Source organism: Agelaius tricolor, unplaced genomic scaffold (genome assembly GCF_023055355.1).
Source record: "Agelaius tricolor isolate 1412-34295 unplaced genomic scaffold, bAgeTri1.0.p SCAF_19, whole genome shotgun sequence".
NCBI classification, from domain to species: domain Eukaryota; kingdom Metazoa; phylum Chordata; class Aves; order Passeriformes; family Icteridae; genus Agelaius; species Agelaius tricolor.
The window spans coordinates 15,963,084-15,985,022 of NW_027269279.1; the positions used below are offsets into that span (position 1 = coordinate 15,963,084).

Here is a 21,939-nt window from a genome sequence, read left to right on the forward strand (position 1 = left end):
AAATCTGCAGCTCTCCCATGCCTCTGGGTTAGGAGTAAAGCTGTGGGGCCATGAGGCCCTTTGCTTTGCCTCCATGAACCCAGGCAGGTTTTTCTCCTGCCTGTGCTGGTTCTGCCTCTGGAGCAGACTGCAGACTGTCTGATGAGCTGTTTGGGTGTTTGGGGCCAAAGCCTGATCCTGGACCACAGCTTTCCCAGGTCTGAGCTGCTTTTGAGACATCTGCCTCCCAGGGCTGAGGAGAGGCTCTCAGGCCTGCTCAGAAGAAAAGCTTCACTGCCTGCTTGGCATCAGAGCTTGGACGGGAATTCTCTTGTTTTTCACAAGCAGGCTGAGCGGTCAGCACATACCATGAGCAACAGTCAGAGGAGCAATAAATAGCCAGACCAGAAGGAGACAACCTGTTCAGACTGGACCGCTCATCCCCTGCGCTGACGGGATGACTGCGGCGCTGCGTCAGGGTCTCATGAGAGCCGGCACAGAGAGCCCCCGGCCTGGCCCAGCTCGGCCCGAGGACATCCTCCAGGAGCAGCCGTGCCTACTGCTCCAACCAGCACGTCCCAGGATGGGGTAGGCAGCCATTGGGGTTGTCTCTGTGGTGTGTCTCACTCCTGCTCCCAGAACTGTGCCAGAAGGCAGATGCCATCACTGCAGGCTGGCTGTGGGACTGTTCCTCCAGGGCTGGTTCCCATTTTGGATCACACACAAACTTATTCCTGAGTCCCAGTGAAAGTCCCAGTTTTTGTTGCTCTCCATGAAAAGAAGCACTTTGTAAACATTAAGGTTCAGTAACACATCTCAGAAAACTCTGTTTTCCCAAATGATGTTCCTTTGGGGTCTTATACCCCACCATGACTGTGGGGTACAAGAAAGGTCCCGAATAGGCAGTGAAAGCCCATTGCTTGGCATTTTCCTTTCTCCCCTTTAAAGTCTGCAAGAGAAGTAGGCATGAAGTTTGTTCCTACTGCTCCAGGTCACCTCATGCTGAGCATCCAATATGGAATAGCCAGGGGTTATAAAGTGCTCTGAACCTGAAAAGTGCTAACTAAGAAAATGAAGCCCAACACGAGTGTTATTAATAAATGCCAGCCACTGTTATATAACTCCTAATCATGAACCGAGTCTTTTGGCCCCCATTGTTCCATTGTCAGGCCCTATTATCTGGGAACTCTTACCCACTGACCACAAGAAATAGCCTGGGCTCTGCGGGTTTGCAAACTTTGTTGTTGGAAAGCTTTTCATGCAATTGTTTTTGCTTTGTGCTGTTGCCTTCCTCATTGTACAGATGTGGGTGTGTATCACAGCCCACACCCTCTGTCTTTTGCCTCAGGATAACTTCGAACATGAACTGATCCGTCTCAGCGAGTGTTTTTCCTAAGAATTCTCTTTAAAAACAACAACATTCAAACAAAAAAAAACCTCCTTATTTTCCTGAAGTGAAGCTTTTGCTGGGGAAAGATGCTGGCCTGCAATCCCAGCAGAACGAGTGTGCTGCATTCTCAGAAGAGGCTCCCCACAGGAACAGCAGTGCCTGAGCCCAGGCCTGAAGGAAGGAGGGAGTGTGGGCTACCTGGGTCTCTGGAACTCAGTTGGAGCAGAGCAGACTGAGGCTTGCAGGGCTGGACTGTTGGTCCCCCCCTGCCAGACCCCGAGCTTTCAGACACCCCACTGCAGTGCTTCTTGTCCTCTTCACCACATCTCAAGATGGGTTTCTGCATGGTGGTTCTACCTGAGAGTCCACATGAAGCTCATCTGGCACTAGTGCAAGCTTGTAAGGAAGCCTCAGCTCTCCTTTCGAGCTACTTCAGGCCTCTGCAGAGGTTTCCATGCCCCAATAAGTGTGGACCTTCAAGGCACTTTCCCACTGGTCAGTGTAAGGTACAGAAGCATGGGAAGTTCTGCAGGCTGGTCACAGCCAGTGCAGAAGCACTATCATTTGTAGGGTTCGGGCTAGGACCAACACTGAAAAATGCCTTTCTGGTCAAAAATTTTCAGGCTGAACTTTGTCTCATTTGGAAGAGACTTTAAATCAAAACCAGAAAATGACAGTCAAAGAGCACTTGGTGTCCAGTTTTGGACGCCTTTATTTTCTCTACCAAAGTGTTTAAAAAATCTGTGAGACTTTTTCTTTCTTTCACTGGAAAGCCTGAAATGACACAGAAAGCTAAAAATAGTAACAATACCCAACCAAGTCATTGGGGTTTTTCAGTAAGGTCTAATGCAAACTTTGATGCTGTCTTGGGCAGGTTTTATTACTTTTCTGACCAGGGCCTATTATTAGGGTTGTAAATATTCTCAACCAAAATGGTCTAGAAGCCACCAACTTGTTCCTGAATGGTTTTTCCTGTAGTTCATCTAGTGTCCCCACCATTGAACAGTGACAACCTGTAAGTGCAGTGATGGTCTTGGGGTGGGGATGGAGGTGAGGAACACCCAGAGCAGTGCTGCAGTATGATCTCAGCATGGTCCCCAAGCTGGGACTGTGGCCTTGGGGTCACCCTTCCCTCACCATCTGCCAAGATGGGCTCTGGGACACTGGCCACAGGACCATCCTTGGTGACTGGATATGCTCCCCACACAGCTCTCCTAGTTGTCCATCCTCTGGCCCATCTGGGCTTTGCAGCAAAGGGCAGGCACAGAACATACATGGCCACCACTGGGCATCCTTCTGCCCAGCAATCCCCAGTACTTTCCCTTTAAGAAGGAGCAAGACACAAGGCACAGAGGTTTTGTGTGCTGTGCAGGGAGCTGGGGCAGCCCAGGAAACCACTCTCCTGGGATCTCTGCATGGCACAGAGACATCTACCTAACAATTGAGGGAATACTTTCCATCCAAAGAATCCATCTCATGGTCCCCTCTTCATTTGTGACACAAGGGAAAATGTGAAGCAGCCAAGATGCATGAATCACTGTCCCAAACAACATATAATGAACTCATAAAATCAAAGGCAGGGTTAGTTTCAACCCGTGCTGCCAGGGCTCCTTGGACATTGTCTGGAATGAATTTAAGTTGTTACAAAACTCTGTGTGTTTCTTTTCCCCCCAACCCCCCAAACCATCTTTCTTCTCTCCCTCTTCACACCATGTTTTCCTATGAGCTTCTTTCCCTTCCCTCCCTCCCACCTCTCCTCTCCTGCCTTCCTTCTCTCACTGTTCACCCTGGTCACTCTTTCCCAGCCCTTTGTCCCAGCCCTTCTCCTCAATATCCCTTCTTCCCCCAACCATCTGGCTGCCAGCCACATACCACCACCACCTTTCAGAAAGATTCATTTTCAGGACAAAAATGAGACAGACAAAAGTCTTTAGTTGATTCGGCAAGGCCTGTGCCATCTGCTCAGTCTGACATGGCTACACCAAGGACCCCCCGGGCTCCTGCCTCACTGGCAGCTCAGCCCCAGATCATCAGCAGAGGCAGTGGAGGGATGACCTCGCCAGACAGTCTGGAGGGCTGGAGAAGTGTGGCTGCATGCATTTGACCACGTGCTCACATTTCTGCTGCCTCACAGGAATTCACAGAATCATGGAATCTCCTGGGCTGGAAGTGGCCCTCAAACAACGAGCCCAGCTCCTGGCCTTGCACAGGACACCCCAACATTCCCACCATGTGGCTGAGAGCATTGCCCAAACACTTCTGGAGCTCTGGCAAGTTTGGGGCTGTGAATTGCCTTCATCCCTAGAGGCCTGCTCATGTACCAGCACTCCCTAGGAGGACAAGGAGGCAGGCATTTCAATCCCATGACCACTTCAATAAACAGGGATTTGTTTATATCACAGGGGCTGCTGCTGCTTGCAACTGAGCAGGCTCTGGAGCCACAGGAGCTGTTTGAGGCAAGTTTGAGCAGCAACAGGCCCTGCTGCCTTGGAGACCTGGGCTGGCATCTCTGTGCTGTAGCTCATGGTCCCAGCAGCAGGCTGGGGCCCCCAGCCCTTGGGCAGCCAAGGTCCCCCGTGCTGTGTCCAACTGAGCAGCAGAGGCACAGCGAAGCTGCAGAGGCACAGCCCAAGCCCAAATCTACCCAAACACTGAACTGGTTTGGAGCAAACAAGACGCAAGCCAAACCTCAACCCCAGCCATGCCAGAGCCAGCCTAGCAAGCTGCTCCCGGCTCACACAGGACAGCCTCCATCTGCCAGGCAGGTTGGTGGACCTCTTCCCTTGGTGTCTCGCTGGGAATACCCCTGAGGCACCAGGCACACGCTGTGCTCCGATTGCCACATCGTTCTGCGGTGGCCGCCTGCTCTTCTAACGCTGCGGACAAGATGCTATCTGCAGCCGGCAGGGCTCACATTCCTCCGGTGCGAGAAGGCACCGCCCGACTCCTTCCGATCCCTGCACAAGGCTTGGAGCAGGGAAACGAGAGCAGACAGGAGCGGGGTCCCCAGCACATGAAGATGCTGAGGTGGCTGATGAGGTCTATTAAAAGAGCCCCTTGTGCTAGAGCTAAGCTTTGCTTCTGACTTCAGGCCCGTGAACAGCATTTGGGCCCCTGGAAAACAGCTCTTAAAATTCAGGAGAGATGTTTCCCAGGAGAAACCCTCACTCTGCAGCCACATAATCCCGCTCAGCAGAGATGCCGCTGGTGGGCTGTTGTGCATCCTTGAGAGGCCCCCGTTGCCTCGAGGATATCCCGAGGCTCCTGCCGTGGCACAAGGCGTGCAAGACACGCGCTGCGTCCTCCCACTTGTGACAAGCACGGCATCCCTCCCCTGATGGCAAGCACGGCATCCCTCCCGCGGATGGGAACATACATTCAGCTGTCAGTGGGACCGGTGTGTTATCCTGTGCTCCAATCCACCCGCTCGCGGCTGCCGGAGCCTCTCCCCGGCACAGACCGAGGTCCGCGGCCGCAGCTGCGGGGGAACGGCTCCACCTCGCGGCCGCCGGGCCGAGCCGGGCCGGGCCGGGCCGGGGCGCACCCCCCGCTCCCCCCGGGGCTGGAGGGTCCCGCGGCTGCTGCGATCGCGCCCTTGGGGACACGCGTGTCCCTTTGCCTGCCGTGGGGAAGGAACGTATCGGTGTCATAGCAGTCAGTGCAGAGCAGGGGGGCACAGACAGGAGCATAAGGTGTGAGGTGACATTCTTGAGCGGCCTGCACACACAGCCAGTGTTGAGGGCATGGAATTAGATCAAGATGAACCAAGGCATGTTCAGGAAAAGGGCTAGGCTTAGGTCGTGCAGCTCAGGAGGCTGATGAGAGAGAGGCACGAAATGAATTCCTGACCCCAGCTGCTTGCTGGATAGGGTGACCTGGGACGTGTTCATCAGATTCAGCATCGTCCAGGAATGTTTTCACTGTGAGCAGCGCCATCCAAATCCCTTTGCCATGGGCTAAAACTCCCCACAGGGGGATAACATAGAGTTGAAGATGTGCTAGAAGAGCAGGACCTGGAGTGCTGGCAGAACTGCCACTTCCTGGGGGCATGGAGTGTGTTTGAGGGCTGTGTTGCACATTGTCCCCAGCCTCTGCAGCATCTTTCCAGTCCAAGACTGGGAATGGCAATGACACCAGAACATGGCCTCGGCACACACTGCTGCGGGTTCAGCATCTCTCCAGCCTTGCTAGCAGACTGGGGTCCCTTGTGCTGCCCCACCTTGGCCTGAGGCCGTAAGCTGAAGCTCCAGCACTGTGCAATGTTCATGCTGGGGTGAGCAGGGGCAGGGCAGGGCAAAGTCCATGTAATGTCACTGCAGTGGTTATATGTGTTATATGGAATTATATGCTGGGTTTGTGGGTGATACACTGGGTTCCATTTCCCCAAACCACACTCACTGCGCACCTTTCAACAAACAAACCTTGTCTCCACCAGGGTGAACTGCCTCTACTGACCTTTCTGGGTGGCAGAGAAGAGCTGGTGTGGCCCAGAGCAGGGCTACAGGTTCCCAGGGAGGACCCAAATGGGCTGCCCCCAATATCCCCACAGTGCTCAAACCCTGAGTGCTGCCAGCACCTGGACCCCAGTCTGGGCAGGCAGCCCAGGACATCTGTGTTCCCCAGCTGTGCAGAGCAAGCGGAAGGACCCAAATGCATCATGGATGCACAGGGGCCTGCAGGAAGGCTGCTGGTGAGCAGGAGAGGAGCCCTCCCCGGGTGGAGGGAACAGACTCCCAAGGGCTGCTGAGGCTCAGGTGAGCCCCAAGCCACTGACAGAGCATGGCAGGAGGCCTTGGGCAAATCACACCCCATGAAGAGGGCATCTGTACCTCCCCACAAGATCACATATCAGTTCCTGGCAACAGCTGCTGTGACCTGCACTCCAGAAGAAACCATGTGTGGGGACAAATTCTGAGCACAGGGTGGGAAGGCAGATGTGCCTGTCAGGAGACTGATAGTCCCAGAAGGGAGGCAGATAAGGTGCCCTTGGAAGAGTAAATAGCACAGAAAGAAGAGAAACATGAGAATTACGGAGTCATCCTGAGGATGACCCAGTGGCTGAAACGGGATCCTCCTCTCTTAGTGCAATGGGAGAGGGGCCTCTGGGACCCTTTTCAGTCAAAGGAAAGTGTCCTCCCTTCTGGCAGTAAAACTCTTCCTTCTCCAGTAAGGAGGATGAAGAAGGATGTGGCGAGGCAGTAGGTAGGGTCTCTCCCCTGCTTGTCTGGAAACATGAGCCTTCACCTCAAGGAGCCGTTCCAACACGCCGGGATGGGGCTGGGGCTGCCCGCTGTGACACGTTCTCGTTCCTCGGCGGGGCTGTGCACTGGATTAGAGCTGGGCTCATCAGTAAGCGAGCCAGCCGCGGGGTGCCGGGCCCCGGCGTCACCGCGCACCGGGGGGCACCGGGGCCCTACGCGGCCGCGGCTCCTCGCTGCGCGGAGGGGCCGGCAGGGGGCGCAAGAGCGCCGCGCACGGACCGCGGGGGCGCGGGGGGAGCGGGGCTCGAGAGATCTGCGCTGCCTGCTCTGCGCTGCGCGCTCTGTGCTGCGCGCTCTGTGCTCTGCACTCTGCGTTGCCCGCTCTGCGCTGCCTGCTCTGTGCTGTGCGCTCTGCGCTCTGTGCTACGCTCTCTGTGCTGCGCGCTCTGTGCTCTGCGCTGCGCGCTCTGTGCTCTGCGCTCTGCGCTGCCCGCTCTGCGCTGCCTGCTCTGTGCTGCGCGCTCTGCGCTCTGTGCTACGCGCTCTGTGCTCTGTGCTCTGCGCTGCGCGCTCTGTGCTCTGTGCTGCGCGCTCTGCGCTCTGCCCTGCCCGCTCTGCGCTGCCCGCTCTGCGCTCTGCTCTGCGCGCTCTGTGCTCTGCGCTCTGCCCTGCCCGCTCTGCCCTGCCCGCTCTGCACTGCCCGCTCTGCACTGCCCGCTCTCTGCTCTCCACTGCCCACTCTACACTGTCTGCTCTCCACTGCCGGCTCTCTGCTGCCTGCCCACTCTCCGCTGTCCGGTGCTGGGTCCGAGCTGCTCTGTGAGCACAAGGCAATGGCCAGGGGAGTCCTCTGCAGGGCTGGGCTGGCTTTGAGTGTGTGCTGCACAGGAAGGGGGGATGGGGGGGCGACGTACAGAGGGTAGAAGAGGGCATCAGGCTGGGGGACAGATGTCTCAAGGGGGACTTCAGAGCCCCTTCCAGTTCCTAAAGCAGCTCAAACAGAGCTGGAGAGGGTCTTTACAGAGATAGGACACAGGGAATGGCTTTCCACTGGCAGAGGGCAGGGAAGGATGGGATATTGTGAAGAAATTCTTCCCTGTGAGAGTGGTGAGGGCCAGGCACAGGGTACCCAGAGAAGTTCCTCAGTTTCAGCCCCATGCCTGAAAGTGCTCAAGGATAGATTTGAATGAGCAATTTGGTCTAGTGAAAGATATCCCTGCTGTGCAATTGGACTGGATGATCCTTTAAGGTCCCTCCAACCCATCTGACAATTCTGTATCTGCCCCATCTGACTTGGTGCCGGTGCTTTTGCTCCAACAGCTTGTGGATGTCTGTGTCCTGTTAGCAATCCTTTTTTGACTGGGAGGCCTAGCTGGCACCAGATACTGTGCTTTCATGAGGCACAAGGAGCAGGAATGGATGCAGAATGGGAGCTTGCGACAGGCAGAGCTTCCTGCAGACCACAGGGTGACAAACAACGCAGTGTGCTTGCCCTCTCATCCTGCCAGATCTGCCCAGGAATGCAGCAAACAGTGATGTCAGAACGCTGAGGAACACCAACAGGGTCTCAGTCTGATTCCTGCCTCAGTGAGTGTTCCATCCCTGCTGATGTCTGTAGCACTCCCACTTGCCAAACCCAGATTCACACCTTTCTCTCAGGCTCTCCATCCTATAAAGAGGGAACAGGGGAAACAGGGATTCAGGAAACAGCTTCTGCCCATCTCAACTGGGTTTTCACTGATGTAATGCCTGTGGAGAGCAGTCCCAAAACTTTTCCATATGGTGGCCAGCATTTCCAACATCATGTTTGAGTCACGAGAGGGTGGGGATCCAATGGGTGTGAAAACAGCAGCACTGAGGTTGTGGTGATGCAGCCCCCCAGCTCAGCACCACCCTGGAGCAGCCAGGCCAGGCTGGGTCAGTATCACAGCTCCTATTCATGGTTGTCCTGATGTTTCCTGGTGAAGAAAATGCCTTCAGGTCCATCCCTTGGACAATTCCTGTTTTGTGTCACTTCATGATCTTCTAGCCATGCCCCATTTTGCCCTATTGCCTTCATCATCCCAGCCTGTCCCTGGTGCCACACTGTCCTGGCAACGGTGGGCCTTGCTCTGTCCCGCAGTCTGATGCGATCCCACACGAAGCAAACATTGGCCCTGCACTAGCATCCCATCTGGGATCTGCATTGGAGCTGTTTTTATGGCCTCTGGCTTGATTGCCCAGCTCTTCAAATGCACAAGTGTCTACGAGAGAGACAGGGGGGCTACAAGATGCCCGTAGCATTGGACTCAGAGCCTTGATGTTTCCCTGCTCATGGCACAGGTCTCCTCTGTTCTGGTGACTTCACTCTTGTTTATCCACTTCCCTGCTGCTGGAATACGAGGGGAAACCTCTTTAGTGCAACAAGGCAGAGAGCAGCAAACAGCAATTCCCCTGGGGCTTGCGGCCAGCTGGGGTCTGCTCCTTCAGCGAGCATCTGCCAGCCGGCTGGGAAGCTGCTCCTGCAACCTGCTGCCCCAGAGCAACAGGATGTGGGTAACCGGGGGTCCCCCGGGAGCAGGGTGATGGTGGGTGGGGGCTTTGAACGGAACGGGTGGGCACTGTGCTGGCACCTTGCCCTTCTCCCCATCTCCGGTGCTGCAGTCCTCACATCCATTGCAAGGGCAATTACAAGAGGACGTTCCCCAGGCCAAGCTGGCAGATGTGGGGGCCGCAGGGCTGTGAACACGGCCCCAGTGAGAGAGAGAATCCAGGTCCGAGTTTCCTGCTCTCCTCCACCGCCTTGTACAAACTGATTAAATTAGTTTCACCTTTTTCGTGGCCCGCTCGCAGGTGGTCAGGGGATAGCAGAGCAGCCCCCCAGGGGCAGCCCGGAGGCAGCTGTGCTGGGTATGTAAGTGCCCCGCTTCTCTCCTTCCCACCTAAAAATCAGAGAACGAGGGAGACCCTGGTGCAGCAGCGCATGAAAAGCCCCTGCATCACGGGATGGAGCGGAGACTCCAGCTTTCTCCTTAAGAGGAGCTGCTTCCGCCTGGTAAATGCTTCATTTGCTTTGGGAAGCAGAGGGAGAATAATCGGCTGCCTTGGCTGCGGCACCGCTGAGCCCTCGGCGCGGTGGGCTACGGCCGGCAGCCACCCGCACTCGCCGGAGATGGACCCGCTGCGGACTGAGCGAACTCCCGCGGTGCGGCGGGGCTGGCCGGGCAGCAGGTGGGACCGCGGCCACCGGGACCCCGCGGCGGTGGCCGGAGGGAGGGCTGCCCGCCGCTGGGGCGGCACCCGGGACCCCGCGGGGAGGGCTGCCCGCCGCTGGGGCGGCCCCGCTCCCGCCCGGCTCCGGCCCTGCCCGCTGGGCTGCCGGCGGGGCGGAGGGCGGAGGCAGGGCTGGCAGCGGCGGCGGGCGGCGCACACGCACACACCTCCCTGCATGTGATTAAATGGCTCGAAATCTGCTTCTGATTTCCTCGGGGAGGTGACTTTTCCCTTCTTTTCAACCCGGGATTTATTGGAGTCTTTTTACTCCACGTCCAGGCGGCGGTCGGGCTCAGTTTCTCCAATTCTTGCTTTTCTTTTTGTTTTTATTTTTTTTTTAAGGGGTGTTTTTCTTTTCCCCTTCCTCTCCTTTTTCGCCCACCCCTGCCGCTTCCCCCCTCCCTCCCGCAGCCGAAGCAGCCGCGGGCGGTACGGTGGAGCGGGCGGGAGCGCGGCCGGCTGCGGGCACGGCGCTGGGACCCGCCCGCACCGCCGGGAGCAGCGCTCCCGCTTTCCACTATTTCGCCTTATTTCGTCCCCCACGCACGATTCCCTGGAAATTTGTTATCATTGCTTTTCCCCCCACACACCCTTTTCTTCACTTTTTTTCCTTTCTTCGTGCTGCGGCCAGCACCGGGAAGGAGCTACCCCTGCCCGCCGTCCGCCCCGCCGCGGCCCCGGCTCCTCTCGCCGCCGCTCCAGGACCTGTCGCCCAGACCGACCCCGCTACCTGCCTGGCCGCGGTAAGCTGCGCTCCCAACTTCCCGGCGCTCCGGGCTCCCCACCGCTCCCTCCCTCGTTGCCTTTTATTCCTCCTTCTCCCCCCGCACTCACCCTCCCTTTATTTCCCTTTCCATCCTTTCACCGCCGAGAACGGGACCTCCCCGCAGCGGGGCCGCCTGCCCGCCGCCGAGCCCCGCTCTCGTCCCCGGGCAGCTCCGGCCGCCGCCGCTCCGCAGTCTGGCCCGGCCCGGCCCGGCTCGCTGCTGCCGCCGCCCCATAGAGCCGGCTCGGGGGTTCTCGGCGCTGGAGGGAGCCTCGCAGTGCCGCAGCCCCGGCCCCGCTCCGTGAGCAGCGGTGCGGGCAGCGGCGGGAGCCCCGCTAGGCCGAGCCTGCGGTGCCAGCCCCGGCTGACCGGGCACGAGGCTTGCACGTGGTCCCCTGCCCGCCGCTCCCACCGCGGGCCCTGCTCCGCCGGCACAAAGCGACCTGGGCGGGCGGCATCGCTCTTGTCACCATCCCAGGCTGGGGTCCATCGCTGCTGCCTTCCTAGCACGGCTGCCCCGAGAGACTCCCCTGCGGGATGGGTCGGCTGCCTTTGGAAACGGCTCCCGTGGGATGTGCTCTGCTCCACTGCAGTTCTGGAGCCAGAGTGGGTGAGACCCTCGCCACTCCCAGCACCTGACCTTTGAACAAACCTGGGGTGAGAGTTCTGGCCAGTGAATGTGAGAGCGAGAAGCTTCACAGGAAGGGAAGCTGGGCTGTATTTGGTGCATTTGCTTTTGCTTTCCTCTCTTGGAGCTGCTGAAACCTCATTTCCTCAAAACGCTATCCTGCAGTTTCCCTGGCCCGCTGGAGAGTGGGTGGGTGGAAATACCTTTCTTGGGATGAGGATTAACTGGTGTGATGGGGACGTGGTGTTTGGCAGTCTGCTGTGTCACCAAGCAGGGTGGGTGAGGAAGGGCAGGAGCATGAGCTGCTCTGGCAGTGCTGGGTCCTGCTGGCTTGACGCTCATCTAGGCAGCACTTGGGCATGAATAGTTCTCTCTCAGGTAGCTCATCCCATGAACATATGGGATGGAAGCCAGGCTGAGCATCCCCACCTCCATCCATGCCATTTGTGTTGGACCAGTAGCCATGCTGACAAAAAACTGAGTGCAGACATGGATGTGCACATCCTGCATGGCTGGAAATGCCACAGAGCCTTCTTCCCCGGCCAGTTTGCTGTTGCCTGTCTCTCAGAGCCAGGAGAAGCTAGAGCTCTCTGTAACACGTGGAGAGGGATATGGCTTCGGCCATGTGCTAGAAACAGCCTCCAAGGTGTTTGGATGGATGGAGGGCAACTTTTTTCTCTGTTTCTGCAATATCCCATTTACAAAACAGAGGGAGCTGCTGTGCTGCTCTGACACCTGTTTGGAGAGGGCTGATGAGGGGACAGGAGATCCAGCAGTCCAAGAGCAGGGTGGGCTGAAAGGGTCCCAACACCCTTTCCTCTTCTACCTGTGTGTGGAAGAAAGGTAGGTCCCTGCAGAGAAGAGGGCAGGTGTAATGCCAGGCTGGGAAGGAGCTATGTGTGTCTGCAGGCTGTGGAAGAGAGAAGCCTGGCCTAGGGATGCAGCTGAGCGTAAGATGATCACCAGAAATGCAAGCTGCTAGGCATCCAGGCTGAGGAGCATTTCCACCACTCTCTGAGCACCAGAACAATGGTGTTTTCAGTCTGGGTTGGATGGAATGGGGGTCCCACCTTGACTGGCTGCTGGCAGAGGTGTGACTCTGAGAGGGAGTTTCCCCAGCCCTGAAGAAGGTGAGCATCAGTGCACGCCTTGGGGGGTGTGCTGAGATGTCTTCAGCAAGGAAGCAGCGCAGCACCTCGAGGGTGTTGAGGCAGCACCTCTGCCTCCTGTTCCCCCACCCTGGTTAGTCAGGCCCTGCCCCATAAGGAAGCAATTATTTTGTGCCCCTTCGAGCCCCTCCCTGAGCCTGCGCAGGACACTTGCGCTTGGTATGGAAACGCGACAGATTTTCCATATTCCACTTTGCCCCATGATGTTTAAAAACGTACACGACAGCTTCTTCCTAATCCTGCAGGCTTGGCTGGCACTCAAGCAATAACAGACTGTGGGACACCAGGGGCATGAAATATTGTACCAATAGTCAGAGGGGGTAAAAAAAAAATTAGATGTCAGAGTGCAGTGTGTTTCCAGCCCGTTGTTGTGAGCCATCCTCTGCCCAATGTGAGAGATCTTTCAAGGCTGGCCAAATGTTGTCATTTCTGAATACCATTTTAAATATTCATCCAGACTATTTTCAACATCTGTGCCCGGCATGTTGTGAAAATGCAATGAGGGATGTTATGGAAACCAGATCACTTTATTCTCATATGGAGTGGAAAGGAGTGGAAGCAATGAGGACTTCTGGACTGGAACTCTGAGTTCCACTGGGAACTTGCATCGACTGGGAAACCCTCTGCACCTTGAGGGATGTTGCTGAGACCACTCAGTAGAGCCAAGCACTGTGGTAGGAATGTGCAAAGGGGTTTGAAAGGCTGCAGTGGGGTTAGAGTTGGGTAAAAAAAACTTAACTGGTCAAGATGTAGTAGAGGTTAATAAAAGGGGTAGAAAAAAATCACAGAATACCCTGAGCTGAAAGAGACCCACAAGGACTATTGAGTCCAAATGCATCCAGGCAGTGCTTGCTTGTCCTGCAAGGTCAAGGGCTTCAAATGTCTCCTTAAGCTGCTGTTGCATTGGGAACTTTAGGAGGAGACCTCCAGCTTGCACTTGCCAGGAGATGCAAGGAGCGTTGCAGCAAAATGGATCCAGGTTCGCATCATATGGGTGATACTAAGCTGAAATCTCCTCTGCTCAGAGCAGGACCATCTCTCACCAGGGGCCAGTGGTGAGCAGAGTGGGCATGGGGGACCTGGCAGGACACCTATGCTGGGCGTTGGTCCCTCCTTCCTGTGGTCAGCATGGCTTATGAGTCACTGAAACTGGTGAGCAGGGATGTGTCCGAGCGTCCTGCATTTGACAGCTCCCTGTGCATAGCTGAGTAGCCTGGGGACTGTTTGTTTTATGGTGGATTTCTTTTTTCTTTTATTTTTTGATTGTTTTCGATAACCTTGGAAATCTAGTCTCTGTTGCTGCCTTCTGTAACATCAGGCTGCAACTAATTCAAGCCAGGCCAGATCCTGACCACAGGTATGCCAGTGTAAATTTGAATGGAGTTGCTTACGTCTTGGTTTGGCCCGATGTGAATGGAGTTACTTCGGGCTGATGCCAAAGCACTGAGGTCAGAATCTGGCCCATCGTTTCCTGTGTGCAGTGTAATTTGTACGCGTCTCCTGGCACCGCCGGGGTATAGTATGGCTTGTGTAATTCTGGCTCCGAGCTGCCAAGAGTGCATTGCAATATCCATCACCTGCAGGGCCTGCTGCAGGAAGATGCTGCTGTCTAATTGCCCCCCTGAGCTGTGCGTGCAGGGGGCTGAGCCCGAGGGGCTGCGCGGAGTGGGCAGCCCTGCGGATGTGGGGCCATAAGCACTCAGAAGCTTCTGATACTTAAATATCAGGAGGGATGAGGGAGCTTGTAAAGGAAAGTGAGGCATCTCCTTTGTGCCATTAGCTGTGTCCCAAGTGGGCGCCAGTTGCTCCATTAGCGGCTGGGAAGGCGATAAGCATTCCCAGCCACACTGCATCCCTCCAGCTTCTCCCAGCGAACACTCCCTCCCTCTGGAAAGCTGAGCCGGACCAGTACCTTGGCTTCATGGAGTTTTTCCTTTCACTTTAAATACTTCTCAGTTCTGTTTTTATATCCCAGAAACACATGGAATGATTTATCCATGGCCGGAGCAGAGTTTGGGCCCGATTCTGTTTGTTGGCTGGAGGAATTAAGCTTTTCCAAGCTGGCATTGGCATGGAGAGGGACTGGGTATCCAGGGACCCTGGCAGTCCCCCAGGATGGATCTTGTTCATGGGCTGGGGCAGAACTGCACAGGGTGGCTCCCACAGCACATGTGGCAAGGGGGTGCAGATGCCCTTGTTACAAAGAGCCTGTAACAAGGTGGAAATGTGCAGGTTGTAGCAGCAGATACACCCTGGTTAAGGGACATGCTCTGGTCATTTGTGCCTGGTTTCAGTTTCTCTGAGCACATAATTTCTCTTCTACTTTGGGTCCTGTCCCATCCTCCCAGTGGCTTCCTTCACAGAGGACATCTGAGATGCTGGTGGGCTTTACTGGGGATGACACAGCTCAGGAACCAGGAGTCCTCCTGGATCAGTCTTAGTAATTGGACCCCCTCAAGTACTCAGATCCTTTGGTCCCTGCCCAGGAATCTCTGCCTCCTGATCCTGGATTTTGCTCTGTGTGTTTTGCCTCATACGTGTGGGTGGCTCTATCCCTGCCCCACGCTGCACCCAGGACCTTATCTCTGTGCACAGGCTGATGCCGCACCTCATGGGGACCAGTCATTCCCATCTCAACCAGTTCCAAGTGAGGCCATGTCTTTACCCCATGCACTGTGCTGTCCTGACCTGGAGGAGAAACGCAGGGGGCTGCAGCATGGCAGCAGCATCGATGCAGGGGCATCAACATGGGGAGCAGCACAGGACCCTGGCAGGAGTGCAGCACCACTCCCCTGTCATTCCTTGGGGTTCTCCCATCCCTTTCCAGAGCAGTGCTGGCTGCTCAGCTTTAGCCATCACCTGCCCTCTAAGCCCACATTCTTCCGACAGCAGAGCAGCACTCGTGCCCTCCCCTCCACCTTAATTAGAGAAGGCTGCTCCTGTGCTGCAAAGGTCCTGGGATCAAATCTGGTTAACCTGCTTCCCTCCCTGCCCTGTGTTGTTCTACCTAATCCTGTAATTACTTCAGCAAAGTTGCTGTGGCCCCAGTCTGCCAGGTGGCGATCCTGGGCCTGCTGTAGGCAACAGCATCCACATTGTGGGAAATTTGCTCTCCTTACCCTGCCTCACTTGCTACACTTGCCTCATCCATCTGTTTTGGGGACTAAGCACCTACCCCATGGCTCAGCATCGGGAGACCTGGAGCTCTAGGCATACATCTGCACCCAGCATCACCCTCGGTGGCACTGCCTTCTGCAAAGATGATGGAAAAGAAGCCCACGGTGGCCTGAAGCAGTGTCCTGACAAGTCTCCCACAAGGCAGGGAAACACTGCTGATCGCTCTGGGAAGCGTGTGGTTGTAGAGAGAAGGGGTGTGGAGGTGTTGGATGTGGAAGCTAATTTTTTTTAAAAGCACTTCTGAAGAGCTCCGGCAGCATGACTTCCTTCCAAGCCGCACGGCTGTTAGCATTCCCGGGGTGGAGGAGTGAGGAAATCGCCCACCTCAAAAATGCAGCCGCTTCTGGGGAGGAGCTGGAGGACAGCCGCTTCCTCGGGAAGGGTGAGCCCGCCGCCGCATTCCCCCAGGCCATGGCTGCTGCTGGTGGCAGGGAGCTGGCAGCCACCCGAGAGCCTCATTGGGGACACCTTCAGGATGCTGTCCCTGGGAAAGGGGCTCCATTGCTCATGTCCCTCCTCATGCCGGTTCCAGGAACATGCTGGGCTGGATTCGGCACCCAGGGGTCATCCCAATTCTTTCTGCTTAGTCAGCAGTGTCTCCATTTGGTCTGAACCAGGAGCAGCAAAAATGGGAAGTAGAGGGGGGGGGGCGTGGTGCAGATGGGGACCAGGGAGAGAAATACCCACTCCCAGGCCTCTCTGGCAGCTTGCCGGCAGTCCCAGGGTCATGTTGAATATGCATGAAAGGGAGCAGATTGCAGCTTGCCCTCCTCTCCAATACGGAGGTGAGGCCCACGGAGACCACTGGCCCCAGCTCTCTTTCAGTGGGATAATGGGGTGAGCTGAGCGCGGAGCGTGCGTGCCTGTGTGTGGTCCTGCAGATGATAATGATTTCCACTCCTGCCCTGCCTCCGCAGCGCTGATGTGCTGCTGAGCGACTGCTGGCTCCCCCATGGCTGCTCCCCGGCAGCAGAGCCACCAAAACTTTGACACTGAACCTCAGGGACTTGTGCTTTGGTAAGACTGGCAGGAGGGACAAAGCTCCCCACTGGGACAGGGAGGATGAGCAAGAGATGCTCATACCCCTGTGCATGCCTAAACCAGAATAACCTAGTCCTGGGTCCTAGACCTGCTGCTCCAGTGCTCATAACAACTTCACCTGTGGCCTCTCCCCTGGCTACCAGAGATGCTGCTGCTGTCACTTTCCCCTGGGCAAGGGTTTCCCCACACCTTTGTGTCTCACCAGAGAGGAAATTAAAAGACCTTTGCTTGAGCATGTCTTTACTCCTGTCACCTTGCTGCCACATAGCAGAGAGGAGATAGAGGAGACTCTTTGTTGGCAGGGTTTAGATGCCTTGTTCCATACATCCTGATTCTCCCTGGAGTGGATGGATGCAGCCGCTGAGGACCCCTGGGGATTTCTCCGCTCTTCTCCTGGTGCAGAGGTTTTCCCACAGGGTTGAGTCCCTGCTAGTGCTGCCCTGTGGGTGGTGGGATGGGAGGTGATGGCTGCATCACCTGACTGTGTGCCCTCTGTGGGACATGCAGTTGAAGGGGGCAGTGAGGGGGAGAGGGCTGGCAGGGCTGAAGGTGCTGTGCTGGCTTCTGCAGATACGTGCATGGCCAGGTCATGCCAGGCCTTGAGGGGGTCCATCAGCAGCCCCTTTACTGGGTGAGAATTCAGGGGCTGGGCTCTACCAAGGGGCTGGCAGGGCCTTGTGCCCACTATGCTCTGCTCAGCACCAGGCAGGAGCTGGGCATCATCCTGTCAGGATTGTGTTGGGGGTTTCACAAGCTGCAGCCTTTTCTCAACAAGCAGATGCAGGGGTCTGGCTGCAGCCATATCTTCATCTCCTGCCCAGGAGGCAGCTGCCTGCAGTGGGGCCAGAAGTCCCAACAGGGCCCTGTAGCTGCCTGCAATGGGGGAATGCTCCTAACTGCCTGGTGCTCATGGCATGGCACCTCCTCTGCTGTGGTGACTGTTACATCCCTGCAGTCTCTAATCTTGCAGCCACACTCCTCAAGCTGTGAGTTCTCAATGCTCTGGGTACTCCAGGGACAGTATCCTTTGTCTTACTGGCAGCCAAGTCACCAAGCCATGGGCTGGCATGTCCCCAAAAACATGTCCTCTGCAGCATTGTAGTAAAGCTGGAACTGTGCTGCTGAGGTGATGCAGGGACCACCAAGGGAGCTGCCAATTTTTCACATCTCTTTTTCCATCAGCAGAGGATTAAGCAATGAGGAAACAGCACGGAAGTGGCAGGGGCAGGTTTTGTCTTGGGGAAGATATCCCAGGATGGGCTGAGATACCTGTCCCCATTGCTCCCTTGGTAGGCACAGGCAGTGGCTGCTGGGCTGACCGTGGCTGGGCAGGGAGGAACTTCCTCTCATTAGTGGTTTGGCAGCCTGGAGAGGCTGTTTTCTTCCACAGTCATGGCTCCTTTTTCTTTGCAAAATGGAATAACAAACCAAAAAAAGGTCCTGCATCATTGAAATGGGCTCTTCCTTGGAGCCTCCTTTGGCCAGAGTGGGCAACTGGACAGGCAGGAGTGGCACTGGGGCTGTAGGTGGAGGCTGGAGCTGGGGATACTGAGCTAGGTCATGCAGAGCTGCGTTCCCCAGAGAGAACCACAAGTCATCCTGTAAAGATTTACTAGTGGGAGAGGGGATGATCGAGGGACCCCCTCCTCCTGCCTGGTCATGGCACTGGGCTGGTTGAGGCTGGAGGACTTGGCTTTGGCACAGCACAACCCATGGCATGGCAGGGCTGATGCCACCCCCCCATCCAGGAGGCTCAGGGGTCTGCCATGGCAAGAGCAGGACATGGCCAATCTGCATTGTGTGGAAGGTCCTTCATGCATTCAGAGCCAGCAGGAGGGAATGTGACCTCCAGAGCTCTTCTAGTCTTCAAGCCAATAACTCAGGGAGCCACTAAGCTCCCTGTCCCTGTGCTGCAGCTGCTGAGAGAGGAGCCCAGCTAGGTTCTGCATTTGGTCCTGGCCTTTCTCCGAGTCAACAAACATACCAGACCCAGACCTGGGTTTCTTGGGGGTGAGGCCAGAATTACTTCCTTTGCTGCTGGGTAATGTGGCAGAGGAATATGGAGAAGATCCAGCCCCTGGCTTGGAGAAGCCACTGTGCCCATAGCCAGCAAAGAAAGTAGTAGTGTGTTCAGGAGCTCCAGGTGTTCATCCCAATGAGCTCCTGCCTCTTGCACAATGTGCCTTCAAAGTGTTTTTGCTGCTGTCTGTTTCTCCTGCTCTGTCTGGAGCTATTTTGTGCCACAGGTGGCTAACTTGGGATTTGCAGCTCCTGTTGCATCTGAAAGATCTCCCCTAACTCTTCCCCGTCACCAGCCCTTGTCAGCCATGCAGTAACAGAGTCTCTGAACTGTGTGACACCCAGGGCTGCTGGCAGACAGGAACATTCCTGTCACCACAGGACAGTTTCTAAGAGGCCAGGGAAGGGCTGTACCCCAATTTCAACCCTTTGCACCCAAAGCTCAGGCCCTTTTCCCATTTCCATGGTATTTCAGTCCTGCTGATGAACAGTGAGGGATTGGTGTGGATAAGGCAACATGAAGTAATTGTCTTCCTGCCCTGCTCCCAGGATACTGCATCAGTGGATACGGGGTGGGAAGATGGGTACAAGTGACAGACCAGACATGGGGGAGTTTTCCATCCCTTACCAGCCCTCCCAATACAGGTGGTGCTGTGGCCATGACACTGCTGGTACCACACGCTCTTGTTCCTCTTCCTTCAGGGAGGAGCCACTTCCCTCTCCCCAGAAGGATGGAGGTCCTGCAGCTCCTGCGCCTGCTCCTCACCACTGCCATGTTGGGCCTGTCCCAGACAGTGAACCCCTTCGTGGCCCAGCAGACCCCCCCAGACCCTTGCTATGATGAGAGCGGCGCTCCTCGACGCTGCATCCCTGAATTTGTCAACGCTGCCTTTGGGAAGGAGGTTCAAGCTTCCAGCACATGCGGGAGGCCCCCGACACGGCACTGCAACGCCTCGGACCCGCGCCGAGCCCACCCGCCCGCCTACCTGACTGACCTCAACACCGCCTCCAACATGACCTGCTGGCGCTCGGAAACCCTTCACCACTCACCCCAGAACGTCACCCTCACCCTCTCCCTCGGCAAGAAGTTTGAGGTGGTGTACGTCAGCCTCCAGTTCTGCTCACCCCGGCCTGAGTCCACCGCCATCCTCAAGTCCATGGACTACGGCAAGACCTGGGTGCCCTACCAGTACTACTCCTCCCAGTGCCGTAAGATCTACGGCAAGCCCAGCAAAGCCACGGTCACCAAGCAGAACGAGCAAGAGGCCCTGTGCACTGATGGCCTCACCGACCTCTACCCGCTCACCGGGGGGCTCATTGCCTTCAGCACCCTCGACGGGCGACCCTCAGCCCAGGACTTCGACAGCAGCCCCGTGCTCCAGGACTGGGTGACGGCCACCGACATCCGCGTGGTCTTCAGCCGCCCGCATCTCTTCCGTGACCTGGGCAGCAGCCGGGACGCCGGCGAGGAGGAGGGGGCCACGGGCTCCACGCCCTACTACTATGCGGTGGGGGAGCTGCAGGTCGGCGGGCGCTGCAAGTGCAACGGGCACGCAGCACGCTGCGTGAAGGACAAGGAGCAGAAGCTGGTGTGCGACTGCAAGCACAACACAGAGGGACCCGAGTGCGACCGCTGCAAGCCTTTCCACTACGACCGGCCCTGGCAGCGCGCTAGTGCCCGTGAGGCCAACGAGTGTCTGGGTAAGGCATTTTAAATGTTTTTGTTTTCTGGGGCTGAAATGCTAAAACAGGTCATCAGGGTAGGAAGTGATAGGTTCTGAGCCAAATCAATGGAGTGTGCTTGTCCAGAGATGCTGGGGAGCATCCCCTGTGCTGGAAGATGGGGAAAGGCTCAGCCATCTATCTTGTCTCTGCTGCAGTTGTCCTGTAAGAGATGCAGTGATTCCACTATGAGTCAAAGCACCAAAACCCTCCCAAAAATCACTGGTGTCTTCCAGCCAGTCGGCAGACCTCAGTGTGGGATGCCCCTCTGGGATTTTTTCCCTTGGGCAGCAAACTAGCTGTCCATGGGCTGGAGGGGCAATCACAGCAGTTCCCTGTGAGATGTGCTTGAGGACAGGGAGCAAGAAGAAAAGGCTGGCAGAGGTTGAGGTTCCCAGTTTGAAATTTCATCCTTCATGTTCAGTCTGTGTGGTGGTTCTAGCTTGTCTGTCCTTGCAAAGGTTTGCCTAAGTTAAAAATACTGTCATAAAATGAAACATTTCCAAAACATCAAACGGGTATTAGTTGGGTCTCCTGCTCATGAATCTTTATGGGATTTTGGTGGAGAATTTTGCTTTTTGTCCTGCTTTGGGATGGAGCTGGGGAATGCCAGAGCCCTGTGAATGTCTGGGAGAGGGAGGAACAGCCTTTTGCTCCTCCTGGACAGGAGCCCAGGTCTCAGGGGGTGGCGGGAAGATGGAGACAAGGGAGAGCTGTACCATTAATCAGCCTCTGAAAGGCTCAGTGGATGTGCCAGAGGTCAGAAGGACTTGTTAGTATTTGTGATCGATGTCTTGTTGAGAACCCAGCTGTCCACTTCAATATACACATGTTACAGCAGATTTCTTCTAAGAATGGCTAAAAAGGCAGTGGATTCAAAGCAAGTGCTGGAGCTGATGCTTTAAGCCACCTCATGCCCTGTGGGAATGTGTCAGCCCTTGTGTTTTTCCACTTGTTTCAGAAAGATGAGTTTTGGAGCTCAGAAAAAACCCTTCACTTGGCACCCTGCCAGGGTTGCTGCAGGTCAGGCAGGGGAGGCCTTCAGCAGGTGTGTGAGCCCGTGGAAAACCCCCAGGACACAAGGAGGACCTCACCCCACTGGCTGCTCCGTTGTGCCCCCCACTCTGCAGCTGCCTCACTGCCACATCCTCCAGTAAAGCAGCACGATAGCTGCGGAGGTGGCTCTGCTGGCACAAAAGGGGTTAAACCAGAAGAGGCTCATTTTTGAGTAGCATCTGCAGGTTTTCTGTCCATCTCATCCAGGGCGGGGTGAGGGTCCCTTGCTCTGAGCATCCAGCCCCCAGCTGCGTCACCCTTTTGGCAGATGAAGCTGAAAAGATAAACGAGAGAGGGAAGAGGAGGCCGGGCCGCAGCGCCATCCCTTCAACCCTCCCGACAGCCCCGCACACAAAGACCCTTCCCCGAGCCGCGTGTGAAAGTAGTTTTTTCCTGTTGATTCGCTCCCCTTCTTTTTCCTTTCCCTCTCTCGGGCTTTGTGCCCTCTCTGAAGGGACCTGAAAGAGCTTCTCCATCACCCGCCTTCGAAGGGCTTAGCGGCTGAAAGCTGGATTAGCTTCCCGAGCCTTCCCCTCTGT

The 21,939-nt window shown here is 56.2% G+C and overlaps 1 protein-coding gene across 1 annotated transcript in view; it reads left to right on the forward strand.

The window, feature by feature from the left end:
• The first annotated feature begins 10,437 nt into the window (after positions 1 to 10,437).
• NTN3 (netrin 3) overlaps positions 10,438 to 21,939 on the forward strand; it is a 31,792-nt gene continuing 20,290 nt past the window's right edge. Inside the window, exons 1-2 of the mRNA XM_071444577.1 lie at positions 10,438 to 10,565; positions 19,325 to 20,323. Of these exons, the coding sequence (XP_071300678.1) occupies positions 19,354 to 20,323 (970 nt within the window). The 5' untranslated portion in view covers positions 10,438 to 10,565; positions 19,325 to 19,353. The remainder of the gene's footprint in view (positions 10,566 to 19,324; positions 20,324 to 21,939) is intronic.